At 51.5% G+C, this 15990-nt stretch overlaps 1 protein-coding gene across 3 annotated transcripts in view; it reads left to right on the forward strand.

Moving 5' to 3' along the window:
* The window catches only part of SSH1 (slingshot protein phosphatase 1), a 59275-nt gene that overhangs the window by 23901 nt on the left and 19384 nt on the right, over positions 1-15990 (forward strand). The window contains exons 3-9 of one of the 3 annotated variants that reach the window (XM_082700099.1): positions 2554-2657; positions 4852-4921; positions 6779-6843; positions 7293-7414; positions 11317-11385; positions 12705-12770; positions 15372-15566. In XM_082700099.1, coding sequence (XP_082556225.1) covers positions 2652-2657; positions 4852-4921; positions 6779-6843; positions 7293-7414; positions 11317-11385; positions 12705-12770; positions 15372-15566 — 593 coding nt within the window. In that variant the 5' untranslated portion in view covers positions 2554-2651. Of the gene's footprint in view, positions 1-1249; positions 1270-2553; positions 2658-4851; positions 4922-6778; positions 6844-7292; positions 7415-11316; positions 11386-12704; positions 12771-15371; positions 15567-15990 lie in introns of those variants that run through there. The other 2 variants (XM_082700098.1, XM_082700097.1) reach the window with 2 other exon arrangements.

The following is a 15990-nucleotide window of genomic DNA, read 5'->3' on the forward strand; positions in this document are numbered from 1 at the left end:
GAGAATGTGCTTTGTGGGCTTCCCTGCAGCTTTAAATCTTGCTCTTTACTGGAAATGCTGGTGCCTCATTGCCGAGGGCAGAGGCAGCATTCCAGGGCCCTCTTCTACCCCGCCTCTGATTTCATATGTAGATGGGGACTCTGGCTCTTCTGCAGTCACAGGAACACTGAGCACTGGCCTTGCACGCCATCACGGGATAAAACCAGCCTATTCTTTGGCATTGTTCCCTTTTTACCCCCAAAGGAAATGTAAGGGAAACCAAGGGGAATTTTTGCCCGTGATTTCCAAGGCAAAGGTCACTGTTAATGGCTGGCTGTTTCCAGAGTTTTGGGGCTTCTGATAAGTATGGATTTTTTTTTCCCTTTTTTTCCCTTTTCTCTTTTTCTTTTCTTTTCTTTTTGTTTCGTTTCTCTCTTTCTTTCTTCCTTCTTCTTTTTTTTCTTTTTGGTGGGGGCAGAGAGAGATGAAGAGGGAGAGAATCTTAAGCAGGCTCCATGCCTAGGGCCTTGATCTCATGACGCTGAGATCGTGACCTCAGCTGAAATCAAAAGTCGGACGCTTAACCGACTGAGCCACCCAGGAGGCCCCTCAATATTTTTCTTTTAAAGATTTTATTTATTTATTTGACAGAGAGAGATCACAAGTAGGCAGAGAGGCTGGCAGAGAGAGAAAGGAGGGAAGCAGGCTCTCCACGGAGCAGAGAGCCTGATGCGAGGCTCGATCCCAGGACCCTGAGATCATGACCTGAGCCAAAGGCAGAGGCTTTAACCCACTGAGCCACCCAGGTGCCCCCCCCCCGCTTTTTTAAGATTTTATTTTTTAAAGTAATCTCTATGCCCACCGTGGGGTTTGAACTCACAACCTGAAGATCAAGAGTCCTAGACTCTATTGGCTGAGCCAGCCAGGTGCCTACTCTTCTGGTATTTATAATCCTGGGCTCCCCAGCTCTTGTAACTGGCAACACAGACCTACAGCTGATAAAATGGGAAGGATGGCTTGGCAGCAATAGTTGGGAAGACTAAATGAAGAAAAGCTGAAAACTGCACGAATGTAAAGGATTGGTGAATGAAATCTACAAAACCATCAATAACTCAACAGCTTGAGTAAGAGAGGCAGCTCTCGGCCTTATTCTTGGGTATTTGAGCAGAGTCACTATTTTTGGCATGAGAATTCAACCAGGAGAAGTCACAGATTTTATTGTGGATTTTATAGTGTACAAAATCACTAATTCTAGGTTTTCTAATTCTAGGAGCCACCGAGTTCAATGTGGTGAGTCTTTTTAGCACCTAGAGTTGTGTATTAGGCTTAGCCAAGGTTTTCATTCCATGGTTTAGAACACTTAACTACTAATACTAGATGTCTGGGGAGAAGGTGATCTTGCCCTTTTTTTTTGTATTTACAGAAATTGTCCTTGTATTTCTGTCAGGAGTTGATTCGCTTCCTGTTGAAACAAACACGCACAAAAAGTGCTGTTTTTTCTTAGAGCTTTTCCCCTCAAATCATGTATAAGTTAATTGGTTGCTCAGTAGAGAGTTAATGATTTTTACAGTTCTCTTTGTTGTGAACTGTGATCTTTCACAAAATTAGTAGAAAGGGGATGCTTTTCTGTTATCATGTGTAGTACATGTTTTCCCTTATTCTGAAAATCAAATAATAATTGCTTTAAAAAGTTAGTATTTGCTCAGTATAGAAAATTTGGAAGATAGAGATTTGGAAATTTGGAAGAAGAGAAAGAAGATAATCATAGGTGGTCCATCTCCCCACCCCAAAAAAAACCACTTTTAATAATTCTAGCGTACAGGTAATTTTCCACACGACAGTGTTTCTGAATAATTGGTAGTAACTAGTAGCTAATACAATCTGTCAGTTTATAGTCTTAATTTCTGCGTAAGCTAAAGATTCTTTTTTGATAGCCAAATCATGAAATGTTTAAAATTTAAATTATAACTTCTTAAGGCTGTATGTCAAATGTAAATGTTATTGCTGGTTTAAAACAACAAAAACCTAAGGTTCCTTCTGCTGAGAAATTCATTATGTCAACTGGAGGTTTTCTGTCACAGCAGTGACACTGTAACCCTAAGTTAAATCACCAATCAAGAACTGTGGGCTTTTGCTAAGATGCAAACGAGTAGTGAAAGCGTAACTTCCTCTTCTTTATAGTCCATCAGGGGAAGGCACCAAGATCAGTGAAGTTGTCCTAAGTCAGGGAGTACCAAAGATTCCACAGCGAGAGCGTCGAAAATTCACCAAGTTCAGAAGGTTGCTCTGTATCTTTAGAAGACATGATGTAGGGAGATCCTTTCACAGTATCCTATAGGAGGGGGCTCTCGGCCTTGCAAGAACCTTGGGCGTCTTAGCCGAGGCCTGAGTTCATGACCCAGACTCTCCAGCAGCAAGCTTGTAGCCAAGATGTGGAAGAGTAGCGCAAAATGATTTTAATCGCTGTTTTGTCCTGTGTGCATTGTATGTGTCATTTGTCTGCATTAAAGCTTTTCCTCTGATGCATTGTCTTTGAATTCCAGCCTGACTGTGCTCTGGTTTTATTCTTCCCAGCTTAAGTGAGAGCTTTTTCATGGTGAAAGGAGCAGCCCTCTTCTTACAGCAGGGAAACAGCCCTCAAAGCCAGCGAAGTCTTCAGCATCCCCACAAACATGCAGGTAAATTGAGGTTTTGACCTTGGAACTTATTTTCTGTGCAATGGGAGAACCTCCCATTACTGGTGGTGAGCAAGTTGCTGGTTTTTAAGGCCAGAGGAATAGTGGAACACAGGCTTGTCATGCCTAGTGCAAAGCAGGAGCTGTTCCCTTGGGCAGGTAAGCCATGCACGTTTTCCAGGTAGCCCCGAGAGCCAGCACCCTGTGGACTGCGCATGTTTGCGCTAGAAGTAAGGCAGTTGGCAGCGTTCTGTTCGGATGTAAAGGTTTCTCACTCGCAGTTTATCAGTAAACTACAGATTACAGTATGAATTTTTTTTTTTTTTTTAAACAAATGCGCCAGAACTTGTTATAGCCAAGACATTGTCCCCTTGATAGTTACTCCCTTGGGATGCCCTATACCTCCTCTGAGAACTCTGGTCATTTCTCTAAGCTTCTGGGAAGCTCTCATTTGGGGAATTCCTTTACAGGTCTGTGGCCGGCGTTGGGGTAGGAAGTCTTTATGATTTAACAGTGGATTTGGTTTTGGGAAGTAGACCGAAGTGATAAACTGGGAATCAAACCCAGTATTCATTTAGGTCCAATAGCACACAAGTAGGAAATTCCTGTCCATTCCTGTCTGAGGCACTGGTACTTGATGCCCATACAGTAACAGAGCCTGCTTTTCTCAGGTGCCTGGACTCTGACACCGAAGGCAGTTTGCAAAGAGGAACCAGCAAACATTGCATACAAGTGCATCTTTGTAATAGGCCTGTGGCCTCTGCAGGCAGTTCTGGGCAGGGCAGCGCATTTCGCAGTGCGATCTGCCAAGCCCTCTGACCTCAGAACAACAGCAGGTGAAAGCAGCCAGGAGCCGGGGCCAGTTCCCTTGTCACCGGGATCATTTTGTCTCTCACCTCAAGTCATCTCACCTCATTTTGGATCTGAATGCCTAGGTTAGAATTTCGTGTCTTACACTTTACAGAGAACACCAGGGGTCAGTCAGGATTTTCACATACTGTTACTTGGAATCAAGACCTAGCTCTGTTTGAAGCTCGGTTGTCAGGAGGCAATGTGGTTTGGGCAAGAATGTGTGATTTGGAGTCAGACAGACCTGGCTTGTGATCCCAGTCCTACAACTTAGTAGTCACGGTCGACTTCAGAGCCTCAGTTGCATGATCTTAACAATGGCCATCAAATACCAGTACCTCAGACAGGGATGGAATTTAAAAGGGATGCATGCAGGGAGGGGACCCTGGGTGGCTCCGTTGGTTCAGCGCCTGATTCTGGATCTGGCTCAGGTCTTGATCTCAGGGTCGTGAGTTTCAGCCCCCTCAGCATGGAGCCTACTTAAAAAAAAAACGTATGCATGTAACATACTTACCTCCCCTGGGTGCCCTGTGTATAATAGCAACGACTGCGAGTACTATAATAACACAAACAGAACCTTCTTCTTGCATCTGCTAATGGTTCTGTCCTGTCAGGAATTCAACCATTATTCGTGTCTTAGCACATACAGCAAAGTGAATGCTCCAGCTTTGTTCACCCGTAGCATACAGTGTCTCCATCCTCTGACCCAAACAGTGTTCTCATACTGTGTGCAGCTTGGGGAAGCAAGCACAAAGCCATGTTATTTGGGCTGGTTCATGCATCTCTGGAATGTACTGGAGAGTAAGAAGAGAGCTATGGGCCTGATGGCTCTCCTGCCCCTGAGGTCTGGAATGGCTGATGGGCTCAGAAAAGCAAGAGGGATGGTGACAGTCCCAGGACTCCCAGGAAATGTCCCTGGGGCAGACACAGGCTGGACTTGCCATCAATTCCTGTTTTTCTAGAATCCCTGAGAAGTGTCCCGGCTGGCCCCCAGTCCCATCCGCAGCCATGCAGAGCAGAGAAAGAGTGAGGGTTAGTTCTGCCTGTGCAAAAGGCGTTCAGATCACTGCAGCCAGTCCCCAGCACGAGACTGTGGCGAGGGCTTCTGCCTGATCTTCCCACAAGTGCTGAGTGAACACGTCCGCACGTGGAGGCAACGTGCGGAGGCCAGGCTGCAGTTGGGAGTTCTGCCCGTCAGCATTTTCCCGTCTCCACCAGCAGTCCCGCTGAAAGGAGCCTATCTGTGTGGAAAATGTCCCTTTCATCTGGGCAGTCACTGATAAAGGGGCTTGTTTTTTCTTTCCTCTCTGTGCTTCTGTGATTCGGGGTGAACGGTGGTGGCATGCAGGCAAGCCCAGGACCAGCCGAGCCGGCTGTGTGCCTTTGGGACGGTGGCGTCACCACAGGCGAGGGTGCTGGTGGGTAGAGGAGGCCTCCCTAAATGTGAACCGTTACCTGCCAATCATTCCTCATGGAAGGCAGCGCCGGTGTGGGGTGTCCTACACCGTGCTGTCCTGTCACACAGAGAACAGACGAGAGGAGCCAGCTCCCAAAGACCTAAGTCCTCTCTGAGGCAAAAAGGACAATTTGAACATCATGTGTCAACCTGCCCTGAAGTTTCAAAGATGGCTTTTTTTTTTTTTTTAAGATTTTATTTATTTATTTGACAGAGAGAGAGATCACAAGTAGGCAGGTAGGCAGGCAGAGAGAGAGGAGGAAGCAGGCTCTCCACAGAGCAGAGAGCCCGATGTGGGGCTCGATCCCAAGACCCTGGGATCATGACCTGAGCTGAAGGCAGAGGCTTTAACCCACCGAGCCACCCAGGCGCACCCCAAAGATGCCTTTGCCAAAGGAATAAATGCAGTGTATTGATCCTTCTGGGATTCTGGTTGTGATCTCTAGGATAATGTTTGTTTGTTTTAAAGATAATTCTGTTACTTCTTGGCATGGCACAAATCAGATCTCCTAGGAATTACTCCTACTACTACTTGTAGACCAGTGTCTTTGCAGACAAACCTTTCCTTCAGAGAGAAACCATGAGATAGGGACGCCTGGGTGGCTTAGTCGTTAAGTGTCTGAGTCATGATCCTGGGAGTCGTGGGATTGAGCCCTGCATCGGGCTCCCTGCTCAGCAGGAAGCTTGCTTCTCCCTCTCCCCCTTCTTCTCTTCCCTCTCTCGCTGTCTCCCTTTCTCTGTCAAATAAATAAAATCTTTAAAAAAAAAAAAAAAAAGGAAGAAGGAAACTGTAAAATGTATAAAGTGGGGAATAAGCTGTTTTGGAGTCCCACTTGCTGCTCACTGATTATGAATCTTGGGTAGGGGCCCGCCTGGAAAACACAGCCTGTTTCCTGTGTTGATCCTCCGTGTCCGTGTCCGTGGAGACTCACCAAAATGGAGAAACTCTCCTCCCTACACCTCAGCCCAGAGGCACCTCCTCGGCTCTGGCATTGCTCTAGGAGCTAGAAGTTCTGCGTGACTGCCTTTGGAAAGTAATCATGCTTTATCATGCTTTATTGAATCCGATTGTAGCCTGGCGTGCATATAAACTGCCGCGAAAAGGGGTACGAGCCTTAGGCCATGGGCAGCTGCTAGTAGCCTTCTTAACATTTTATGACCTCTGAAATTGCTTGGGTAATCATCAGTGAGCCAGTGGGCGAGAATAATGATGAACATAATGATCAGAAGGAGGCCCAAGACCAGGGCCCAGACGTGCAGGCACTTGGCGGGAGAGGCGTAAGCCTGTGTCCCCGTCACCGCACCTGCCACACTCCTCTCCCTAGACTCCACGGAGAAGGCGAGCACCACAAAGCCCTGGCAGCAGAGGGACCGGACAGTGGTCGGGCATGGAGGTCTCACTGTGGATGTTCATCAAGCTCTGGGGCGCACGAGCTGGGGGGATGGAGCAGAGGAAGAGGAGAGAATCTCAGGCAGACTCTATGCTGGGCAGGGAGCCCCACACGGGGCTTGATCCCATGAGCCTGAGATCATGACCCAAGCCAAAATCAAGAGTTTGATGCTCAACCGACTGAGCCACCCAGGTGCCCCACGTTTCAGAACATAAAAGCAGCTTCTAAAAACGTGGGCATCAGCTAGATCTCCCCATTCTCACCAGGCAACATTCAGAAGTAGAGTAAGAGAAATTGAGCCTCCTAGTCTTTGTGACACTTCTCTTGGGGTGGAGGTGGGGGATTTTGACTCCGCCGTCTTCATCCAGACCCTTCGCATCAGCCTCTGGCAGGTTTCTCCCTAGAAACTTTCTTCGTTGGTCCAACAGGTGACTTGCCCCAACATCTTCAAGTAATGATCAACCTTCTGCGTTGTGAAGATCGGATCAAGCTGGTAAGAAGAGACGAGAGTGGCAAGTTTTAATTTTTAATTTTGTGATTCAGTACAGAATTATTCACGAGCGGTGAGAGGTGGGGAGTTCCTATGTTCTAGCAAATTCTCCCAAATTATTCACAAAAGCCAGAGCCGGGTTTGCTCTTCACCACCTGCTAAGTCCAGAGAAAGGATATGTTAGGCGTCCATGTGGGTCTGAGGGTGGAGATCTTCATTCTCCAGATTTTAGCAGTTCACCCATTTATCCCAACTCCGGAGCAGTCTCCCAGAGCCAACCACTGTCCCTTGTGCATGGATATAAATCGGACATGGCCACTGCTCTTAAGAATCTCATCTTAATTCCTGAACTCACAGGGGGAAAGGTAGAAAAAGTCCTTGATGTTGATTGGGTGATGGAAGGGGCCACCGCCTCGAAAGGCAGGCCCTTGAGCGCGTCCTTGCCTGTCTAGGCCGTGCGTTTGGAGAGCGCCTGGGCGGAGCGGGCCCGGTACATGGTGGTGGTGGATAGCAGCGGGCGCCAGGACACGGAGGAGAGCATCTTGCTGGGAGTCGACTTTTCCAGTAAGGAAAGGTGAGTCTGGTGGGGCAGCGCTTCCCTTCGGCGGCAGGGACACGGGTTTCATGGAGAAAGGTTTCCATGCTGCCATATCCATGGGTGGTGATGGTGCGTGTGTTGTGTGGTCAGCAGCGTGTGTGAGCAGACATGCAGAACAGTAGGGTGCACCACTGCGGCTCGGGCATGCCTGGCACTGTACTAGACTCCATCTCTGCTCTCAGCTCTGGGTTTGCTGAGAGGACAGAGAAGTTTCACTGAGCCTAGAAGTTTACTACTGGGTTGCTCTTGGGGATGCCATGGAAGAGAGCACCTAAGCCAGGAGGGCTTCCTGAAGAAGGTGATGGCTGTGGTGGACACCCATGAACAAGCAGGAGCCAGCCACGTGAAGCAGGGATGGGACTGTGCAGACGTATGTGACTGATAGGCATCCTATCCAGTACTTTCCCATATCCCCATCCCAGGTGGATTCCCAAGTATTTGTTGACAGGTCCTTGGTCAGGTGCTCGAAGAGAGGTTTGGAATTTTCCAGCGACTGGAGGCCAAGTTAGTTGTATTATGGGCCCTATTACATGTGTGAAATGAGGGCAAAGAGCTCTTCTTATATCTAGGATATGTGAGTATGCGTGAGATCATCGCAGAGCCTGGGTTTGTGAGAACTGGATTAAGATAGGCTCTCTGTAGTCTTAGTCATTACTCATCTTCCCAGGCAGGTGTGCATTCTCCTGTGTATGAGGCAGTGGGCCAGGTACATGGAGAAGCAGCCGAGACAGTTGTCCCCCACGGAGAACCTGTAAGCTTAGCAAGGAAGGAGCCATGACCAGACGGCAGGGTGATGGGGGGTTTCCCGGGGGCCTGTGGAAGCATGGGACAGGGGTGGGCTTGGAGGGGGCAAGCCAGGAGCCTTCTGCAGTGGGTGATGGCTCACTGAGTCTTAAAGGACAGGTGGGCACCAGGGATGGGGCAGGAGTGGGGGTGCATTCGAAGGCATCATGAGCAGAATCAATGGCAGGACAGAAAAAGCTACAGACGTGGTGATTGGTGGTGGCTATGTAGTCTCGTCTCGTTCCTGTGAGAGGGCTACTAATTCTGGCTGACAAGTCCACAAAGAAAGAGGGGACGATATTTCTTTTATGACCTTCTTCCCAGTGTGGGATAGCATCCTTAGAAAGCTCTCTGTGGCACATGTAGGGAGAGTGAGCCTGTGTCTGTGGCCTTGGGTAGGCTGGGAAGTCTGGATCTGGAAGACTGTAGAGCCTGGCAGGTCCCCCTGGCTCCATGAGCCATGGTGAGCGCCCCGGAAAGTGAGAGGGCCCAGTGCCTCGTGGCAGGGTAGCCCCAGGCCAGCACTCTGGGACATGGTGGCGCTCCATGTTCTGTGGAGCGCAGAGGGATTTAGTGTGGAACAGCGATGTAGTGATATTTGCTCTTCGGTGATCAGCCAGCCTTTCGGAGTTCCTCTCTTGCCACGTGTGGGCCATTCCTGTAACATTCTCTGGCCCAGAGGGGGATCCTGCCTCCTTGTGGGTTGTGGCCATGGCAGAGGTCTGCCCTCCCTCCAGCCATCTCTGTCACTTCTCTGGGAGAACACAGGGAGGTGCCACAGTGTGTCATCAGCGTTTCACTGAGCCCTTAAGCTGCCCTGTAGAGCAGGTGGCCCTGACCCATGTGTTACAGGTGAGGCATAACAGCTTGAGAGGTCAGGGTGGGTCTCCCAAGGCCACAAAAGGCTGACAAAGCTGGGCCTCAGAAGCCAGCCTTTTGTGGCTGCCTTGTGGTGTAGACCCCACACAGCGCTGCGCTGTAGCTCTGCCTATACCCCGTCATTCGTGAATTTGTCTGTACTTGCTAGATCTTTCCTTGTGCCTGGCCTCTGCTCTCCGACCTCATAGTCTGGAGGTCATGACCATGGCATTAGACACATGCGCGGGCACCCCACGTCATCCTACACAGCTGGGGTAGACAGGGCCGCATGCAGGCGCCAGCCCCGAGGCCAGCGCGGGTGTCTAGTGGCCAGGACCGCAGACACTGAGAAGGTGGTCAGAGGGCAATGGGAACCCAGCGGGTTCCTGTCATTGGGCCTGAGGGGAGGCCCTGCAGGTCCAGGCATGCGGAGGCTATGGACTGGGCCCCCGGAGAGCCTCCGTGTGTCCTGGAGCCGGGCCTGGCCCCCACTTGGCCCAAGAGTCCCCACGCTGGCCCCACGGGCTCCCCTGCTCCTGCTCTTCCGGTTTCCTCTGAAACTTTCTCCTCTGTCAGTTGCCCCTGCCCATTTCACACTTCGAGGTCCTTCTCCTTTGGAAGACCCCATTTCCCCGGCCAGGCAGCCCTGCTCCCGTCTGCCAGCACGTAGGCCCTCCCTCCCCGGAGACATTTTATAGTCAGTCACTGCAAACTCACAGAGCGACAGATGAGGGGACATTAGGGAATTTGTAGTTTTTACAGTCGTGTCATGGCCCCTGGCTATGCTTTCCACTGCAGGTGGGGACTCTGAGCGGGGTCCTCCGAGGACTTAGCCCCGTGCGCGGGCCTCTCTCTGGGCTCTTCCCCATCTCTGCAGGTGGGCGAGGCCAGTGTAGATGCTACCCTTGTGTCATCTGGACGGTTTCATCTCATCCTGCCCTGGAACTCCCCCTCCAGCCCTGAGCCTGGCGCTTTGGTACCCCCAGTCCAGTCCAGTCCAGTGTCCTTGTAGCTCCGTCTTCTGTCCTCATTACCTGTCCCTGGCATGGGTCCTCAGTGCTGAAGGGGGCCGGCCTTCCAGGCCTGGCCCCGTGTTCCCAGCTGCCCTCTGCCCTGGGCGCTCTTGGCGTGTCAGTTTGGGGCTACAAGGGCCCCCTGCTCGGCTTGCCCCTCCAGGTCTCAGCATACACTGTGTTTTGCAGCTCTACAAAGGAAGTAGGGTCAGCCAGTAGAGATTGGGTAGGGGTCCAGGGGAAGGGGCCAGGGAATTTGCCTAATGCAAAAGACTTAGTGTGATTTGACCAGAAGGGCTTGCAGCTGCCTTCCCCACAGACAGAAGCAGAGGGTGGAAGAGCCCCTTGCTCACCAGCGCTGCAAAGGAAGAGGGGTCTGTGGGCTCAGAGCTCCCTATCTGCTGTCGGAGGCATCACGTTACTCCCTGGGCCGTTGCTAAGAGGTAGCAGAGGTGGACGTTCAAGATCCCTGGAGGCTGTCGGAGCTGGCCTTGGCTGTGGCTGTTCCCTTGGTCTCTTAAATGCCTTTAAATGCCTGAAGGATTTTCATCACAATCTAAGTAACCCTCTGAGAGGGTCCTTTTTGTCCCTCTGTGTTTCTTGGTGGCACCTGGCACCAGAGTCGCTAAGTACCGTTTCACTGTTAGGGTGAGCAAAGCAAAAGCAGATGAGGCTGGTTTTGAACCTGTGGCTGTACAAAAGGTACAGAAACAGAGGCCCAGAAGTGAGCTCCAGCCGTGGTGTTGGCACTCTCTCCACCCCTGCCACCCTAGGACAAGAGGCCCAGTTGGCCACCACCGCTCGCCTGTATCCCCTGGAGTGTGTGTGGCCTCGTGCCAGGAGTGCGCCAGCCATCAGTGGCTTCACCCCTGCTACAGTGTGGGCATGTGATCAGCTGCTCGCTCCCTGCCCCCTGAGGGCCACAGCCAAGACCTGGCGTTTCTGGAGCTCCCTCCACACTCCGGAGGGATCACAGTCCCCTGTGACTGTCACTGGGACCCTTTCTGGCGGGACCATCCCAGGCTCATGTCTTCTAGAAGTCAGTGGCAAGTGGTCCCTACACAGACAGCCTGAGAGCTTCTCCCAGATACACACCCAGTAGCCAGGCCCAGGTCATGTGGTGGTTCTCTTCTTGCAAGCTGGACAGGCTGGGTGAAGTCAGGGAAGAGGATGCATGAGTGGGCAGACCCTGACTCTGGGCATCTTCTCTTTCCTCCTGAGCAGTAAAAGCTGCACCATTGGGATGGTTCTCCGGCTGTGGAGCGACACGAAAATCCACCTTGATGGAGATGGGTAAGGAGATCTCTTTAAAGGATTCTTCCAGGGGCATCTGGGTGGCTCAGTAGGTTAAGCATCTGCCTTCCGCTCAGGTCCTGATGCCAAGGTCCTAGGATCGAGCCCCACATCGGGCTCCCTAATCAGTGGGGAGCCTTTTTCTCCACTCTTCCCCCACCTTGTGCTTTCTCTCTCTCTCAAATTAATAAAATCTTAAAAAAAAAAAAAATACTAGATGATTCTTCCACTGTAGGCTTTGAAACCCGAGTTGGTTGGGCGCCCTTGGATGATCCTGGGGAGCAGAGTCATCTGTGTGATGTGCCCATTACAGCAGGAGAGGCGACATGCCCTCCTGTGCGCCGCACAAGGACGCCAATATTTGGGACATCATTTAAGGGAATTTGGGTTGTGAAGTATCAACAGAAGAGTGTTTACGGGGGATGTGCTGCTGTGTGACGTTCCAGAGCGGCAGACATCTGACACTCATTCATTCACCTTAATGTGTTAAATGAGCACTCGGGACGTGCCCTCCATGCGGAACTGGTCCCTATCAGTTCACGGTTGGAAAGGACACGATGGGAGCTCACAGCTGTGGGGGTGCAGGGAGAGAGAAGCAGGTGGCAGGCGCCTCTGCAGAGGAGGAGCCCTTCCACGTGGCCTGGGCAGGTGGACAGGAGACAAAGAGCCACCTGGGTTTCCTGTGCATTTGCTTCCAGGGGAAATATGGGGCTTCTGCCGTGAGAGGGAAGTAGCTGAACACAGTTGTCCCTCCACTGAGATGCCAACGGTAAAAGTTATGTTGCCTCATACATAGACTTGGGGAAGAAAAATTAAAATGTGATTTTTGTTTTGTTTTGAAGAGGCGGGATCACGGTTCTGGTTTGTTTCTGGGTTTTTTTTGTTGTTGTTTTTTCGCTTTGTCACATTTTGCCATCTGTGACTCTATTTCCCATGCAGTGACAAAAACAGGGTGGGTGGGGGGCAGGCAGTAGCAGGGGGTGGGGATGGTGGCAGGAACCGGACCGAGATGGTGTCAGATGGCAGTGCTGCCTTTGCCAGGGCTTGTGTTTGTGATAGACCTTGCTGGTTACATAGCTGGGTTAGAAGCCAGTCTTCCAGACTGGAGAACGTTTTTTGTTTTGTTTTGTTTTTTTACTTTTTTCCTGCTCTTGCCCTGGTTTGATCCAGCGGGCCAGTATTACCTGCTCAGAAAGCACCAGGATGTCCGCCGTGGCCCCGCCCGCTCACCTCAGGATGCTGTGGCCAGAGTCTGATTCCTTACCAGGCCTCCTTTCTTTTTTTTTGTTTTTGTTTTTGCTTTTGTTTTCCATCCCCAGGGGCTTCAGCGTTAGCACAGCAGGACGAATGCACGTCTTTAAGCCCGTATCCGTCCAGGCCATGTGGTAAGTGTGCTTTTAGGGACTTTTACCACCTTAGCAATATTTTTTTAGCTGCCAACATGAATAGGAAAACCCCCTTCGACTTTAAAGCTTGTTCCGGTGCGTTTATTTGTGTGTGTGTAGCAGAATGCAGGTAAGATAAAGTGAACCCTGTTAACCATTTTTTAAGTGTGGTTCAGTATACATCCATGATGTGCAAAACTAACTATCCATTTCTAGAACTTTTTCATCATCTCATTAAACGCTAACTCCCTTCCCCACTGCCCCAGCCCTGGTTAACCTCTGTTCTACCTTCTATCTCTACTAGTTTGCCTACTCCAGGTCCCTCCAGGAGTGGGGGGTCATCCCCAACTTGCCCCTGTGCGGCTGGCTTCTGTCACGGGTCGCAGTGTTTTCGAGGTTTGTCCATCTTGTAGCATGTGTCAGAAACCTTCCGAAGGCTGAGTGTTCCTCCGGTGTGTGGTTAGAGACTATTTTTTTGTGTGGCCTCATCAACTGTCAGTGGACATTTGGGTTCTTTCCACCTTTTGGCTGTTGTGCTCGGAGCTGCTGTGAATACGGCTGGATGGACAGCTTGTCTGTCGGAATCCCTGTCTTCAGTTGTTTTGAGGATGTACCTAGAAGTCGAATTTCTAGAGCACGCGGTTAACTCTGTGTGTCGCTCTCTGGGGAACCAAAACTGTTTTCCGCAGACCAGGTTCTTCGCCCCATTTCACCGTCCTGCCGGCCGTGCACAGGGTTTGGTTTCTCCGTGTCCTTGCCAGCACCTGCTAGTGCGGGAGTTCTCATCTTCGCCCTCTTAACGGGTGTGAAGTGGCATCTCGTTAACGGTGCTGGTTTGTATTTTCCCGCCTGATGAGTACTGGGCTGTCTCTTCACATGCTTGTCGGCCCTTTATACATCTTTTTTGGAGAAAAGTCTGTTCAGGTCCTTCAGCCAGTTTTTTCACTGGGTGGTTTTTTGTCGTTGAAGGTATGCTATTCTTATGTATCCACGGTTCCTGCCGTCCCCATGCCGTCCCTGTGTAAATCTGCATACTCCTTATTCCTGGCACACACTCGGTTTGTGCCCTGAAGGGAGCGGCACCCTGCCAGGCACTGGGCATCCGGGAAGGCATACAACGGACAATAATTGGTGTCCTCGTGGGGTTTACACTCTGTAGAGGGGAGGTGGCCTCAACCCGCACAGAGTCATGTGTCGGACCAGGGAATACAGGGAGCATGTTCTCACAGGGCTCCTTGCTGCGGGATGTGGGGAGCAGAGTCTGTGTGGGGGCGGGGGGCTTCCTGCTTCGGGGATGCGGTAGCTGTGGGCAGAGGCTGCACTGGGGGAAACAGGTTGGGTCCGGTGCTTCTCCAGACCAGGCACACACACCTACAAGCCTCCCTCATCCTTGGAGGGCCGCACAAACACCCCTGCCGCGAACCCAACACAACGGTCTCCGTTTCCAGCGATCTGGAAGAGGCTCAGGAGGGAGCTGGTGGCTGCTGAGAAGGGTTCTGCCCAGCGTTTCACAGTCACTACTTTGTTCTCAGGGACAGCGAGAGTTAGGCTGAATTCTCCCAGGAGCCAGTCGGTAGTCAGTATAGTGCCCCGTTGTCACCTTGTCTGCTGCTCCACACTGCCCTCCATTCAGGCTCCTTCTGGAGAAAATCACGAAATCCGAATGCCCGTGATGTCCCAGATGTTCCTTGCGTCCCTGGATCATTTCTTACCTCTTTCTCTTCAGGCAAGTGAAAAACAGGCCCACGAGTTTTTCCAAAACTTCAGGAGCAAAGCTAAATTTAGTAAATATGCAGCTTAGGCCTGTGCCCTGAAGCAGCCAGAGAGAGGACAGACATGCCTGAGTGGGACACGTGCAGCGGACGCCGGGGTGGGCCCTTCCCTGAGGATGCTCACTCCCTCCGAACCTTCCCACTCCCACCCTCCATTGATGCCTTGGTTCACCCCCTTCACTGAGAAAGTTTCAGCCTAGATTTTTGTTTAAAAAAAAAAAAGACTAAGCTGTGTTACCATACACATTCTCCCCATTTTCCATAATGTTCCTTCTGCCCCACCCTTCCTTCCTGAACCTCTTTTTCATTTTGTCCTTGTGTTGATGTGAGTTCCTAGCACTCATTTCCCTAAGAGATCGAAGCATCAGAGCTGTTAGTAACGGTGATGGGCAAAGGTTATAAAGCAAGTTATTCAGAACACAGTAAAATGTGCGGCTTGTGAAAGACTCTTTCCTTCCACCTGCTGGGTGTCGCAGTGGTTCCCACGGCCTCAGAAGTAATCTGGGTTCTTGGGCATTCATTGGCAGAGTGGGAGATGGTCCGGGAGCCAGCCCAGGCGGGAGAGTTACAAGGTTTGCACCGTGTCCTCATGGGCCACAATGGAGGATGTCTCATTGGCTCTTGGGTTTGTGGCGTGTGTCCCCGAGACGAGCTCCCATTCCTGGCAGCCTGGCAGCCTGGAGGTTTCAGACTGCCTTGCTTCCCCCACATAACCTTTTACATATGGCAACGCTCGGAGGGAGTCCTTGAGGGACCCCCCCACCCCACTTTTAACCCCCATTTGGAGGGAGAAGCCCAGGCCTGACCCTGTCCCCCCTCCTCACCCCAGGTCTGCCCTGCAGGTCCTTCACAAGGCCTGCGAAGTGGCGCGCAGACACAACTACTTCCCCGGCGGTGTGGCGCTTGTCTGGGCCACATACTACGAGAGCTGCATCAGCTCAGATCAGAGCTGCATCAACGAGTGGAACGCCATGCAGGACCTAGAGTCCACGCGGCCCGACTCCCCGGCCCTGTTTGTGGACAAGTAAGTGCGGCGTGGCCCAGCCCACGCCAGCCAGACCCTGAGTCTGCCCGAGGTCCCTCCCTCCTCCCCGGCAGTCCCAGGACCAGCATCCCGAGCTGGGGCTCCTCACCTGCTGCCCCCAGGTTATCTATGGCCTCCGGAAGGCTCCGTGACCCCTGCCCCACTTCTGAAATTAGAGGTGCATTTGGGTGTGATGCATTCTGGGGAACAGCTCCGTAACTCCCATCAGCTTCTCAAAGGAAAGTGCCGCCCACATGCTTCACCGGCTCCGGGGCCGTGTTCTGTGGTCTGGCCTCTCCCTCTCTTCCGAGGAGTATTAGGTATCCGGCGTCCCGGGATCCCAGAATGCAACGGCACTGACACTGCCTGGGGACAGCCCTCCTTGGTGGCCCCAGTAGTGAATTGGGGCCCATGTCACGTGGCC

Source organism: Mustela nivalis (genome assembly GCF_964662115.1).
Source record: "Mustela nivalis genome assembly, chromosome: 14".
NCBI classification, from domain to species: domain Eukaryota; kingdom Metazoa; phylum Chordata; class Mammalia; order Carnivora; family Mustelidae; genus Mustela; species Mustela nivalis.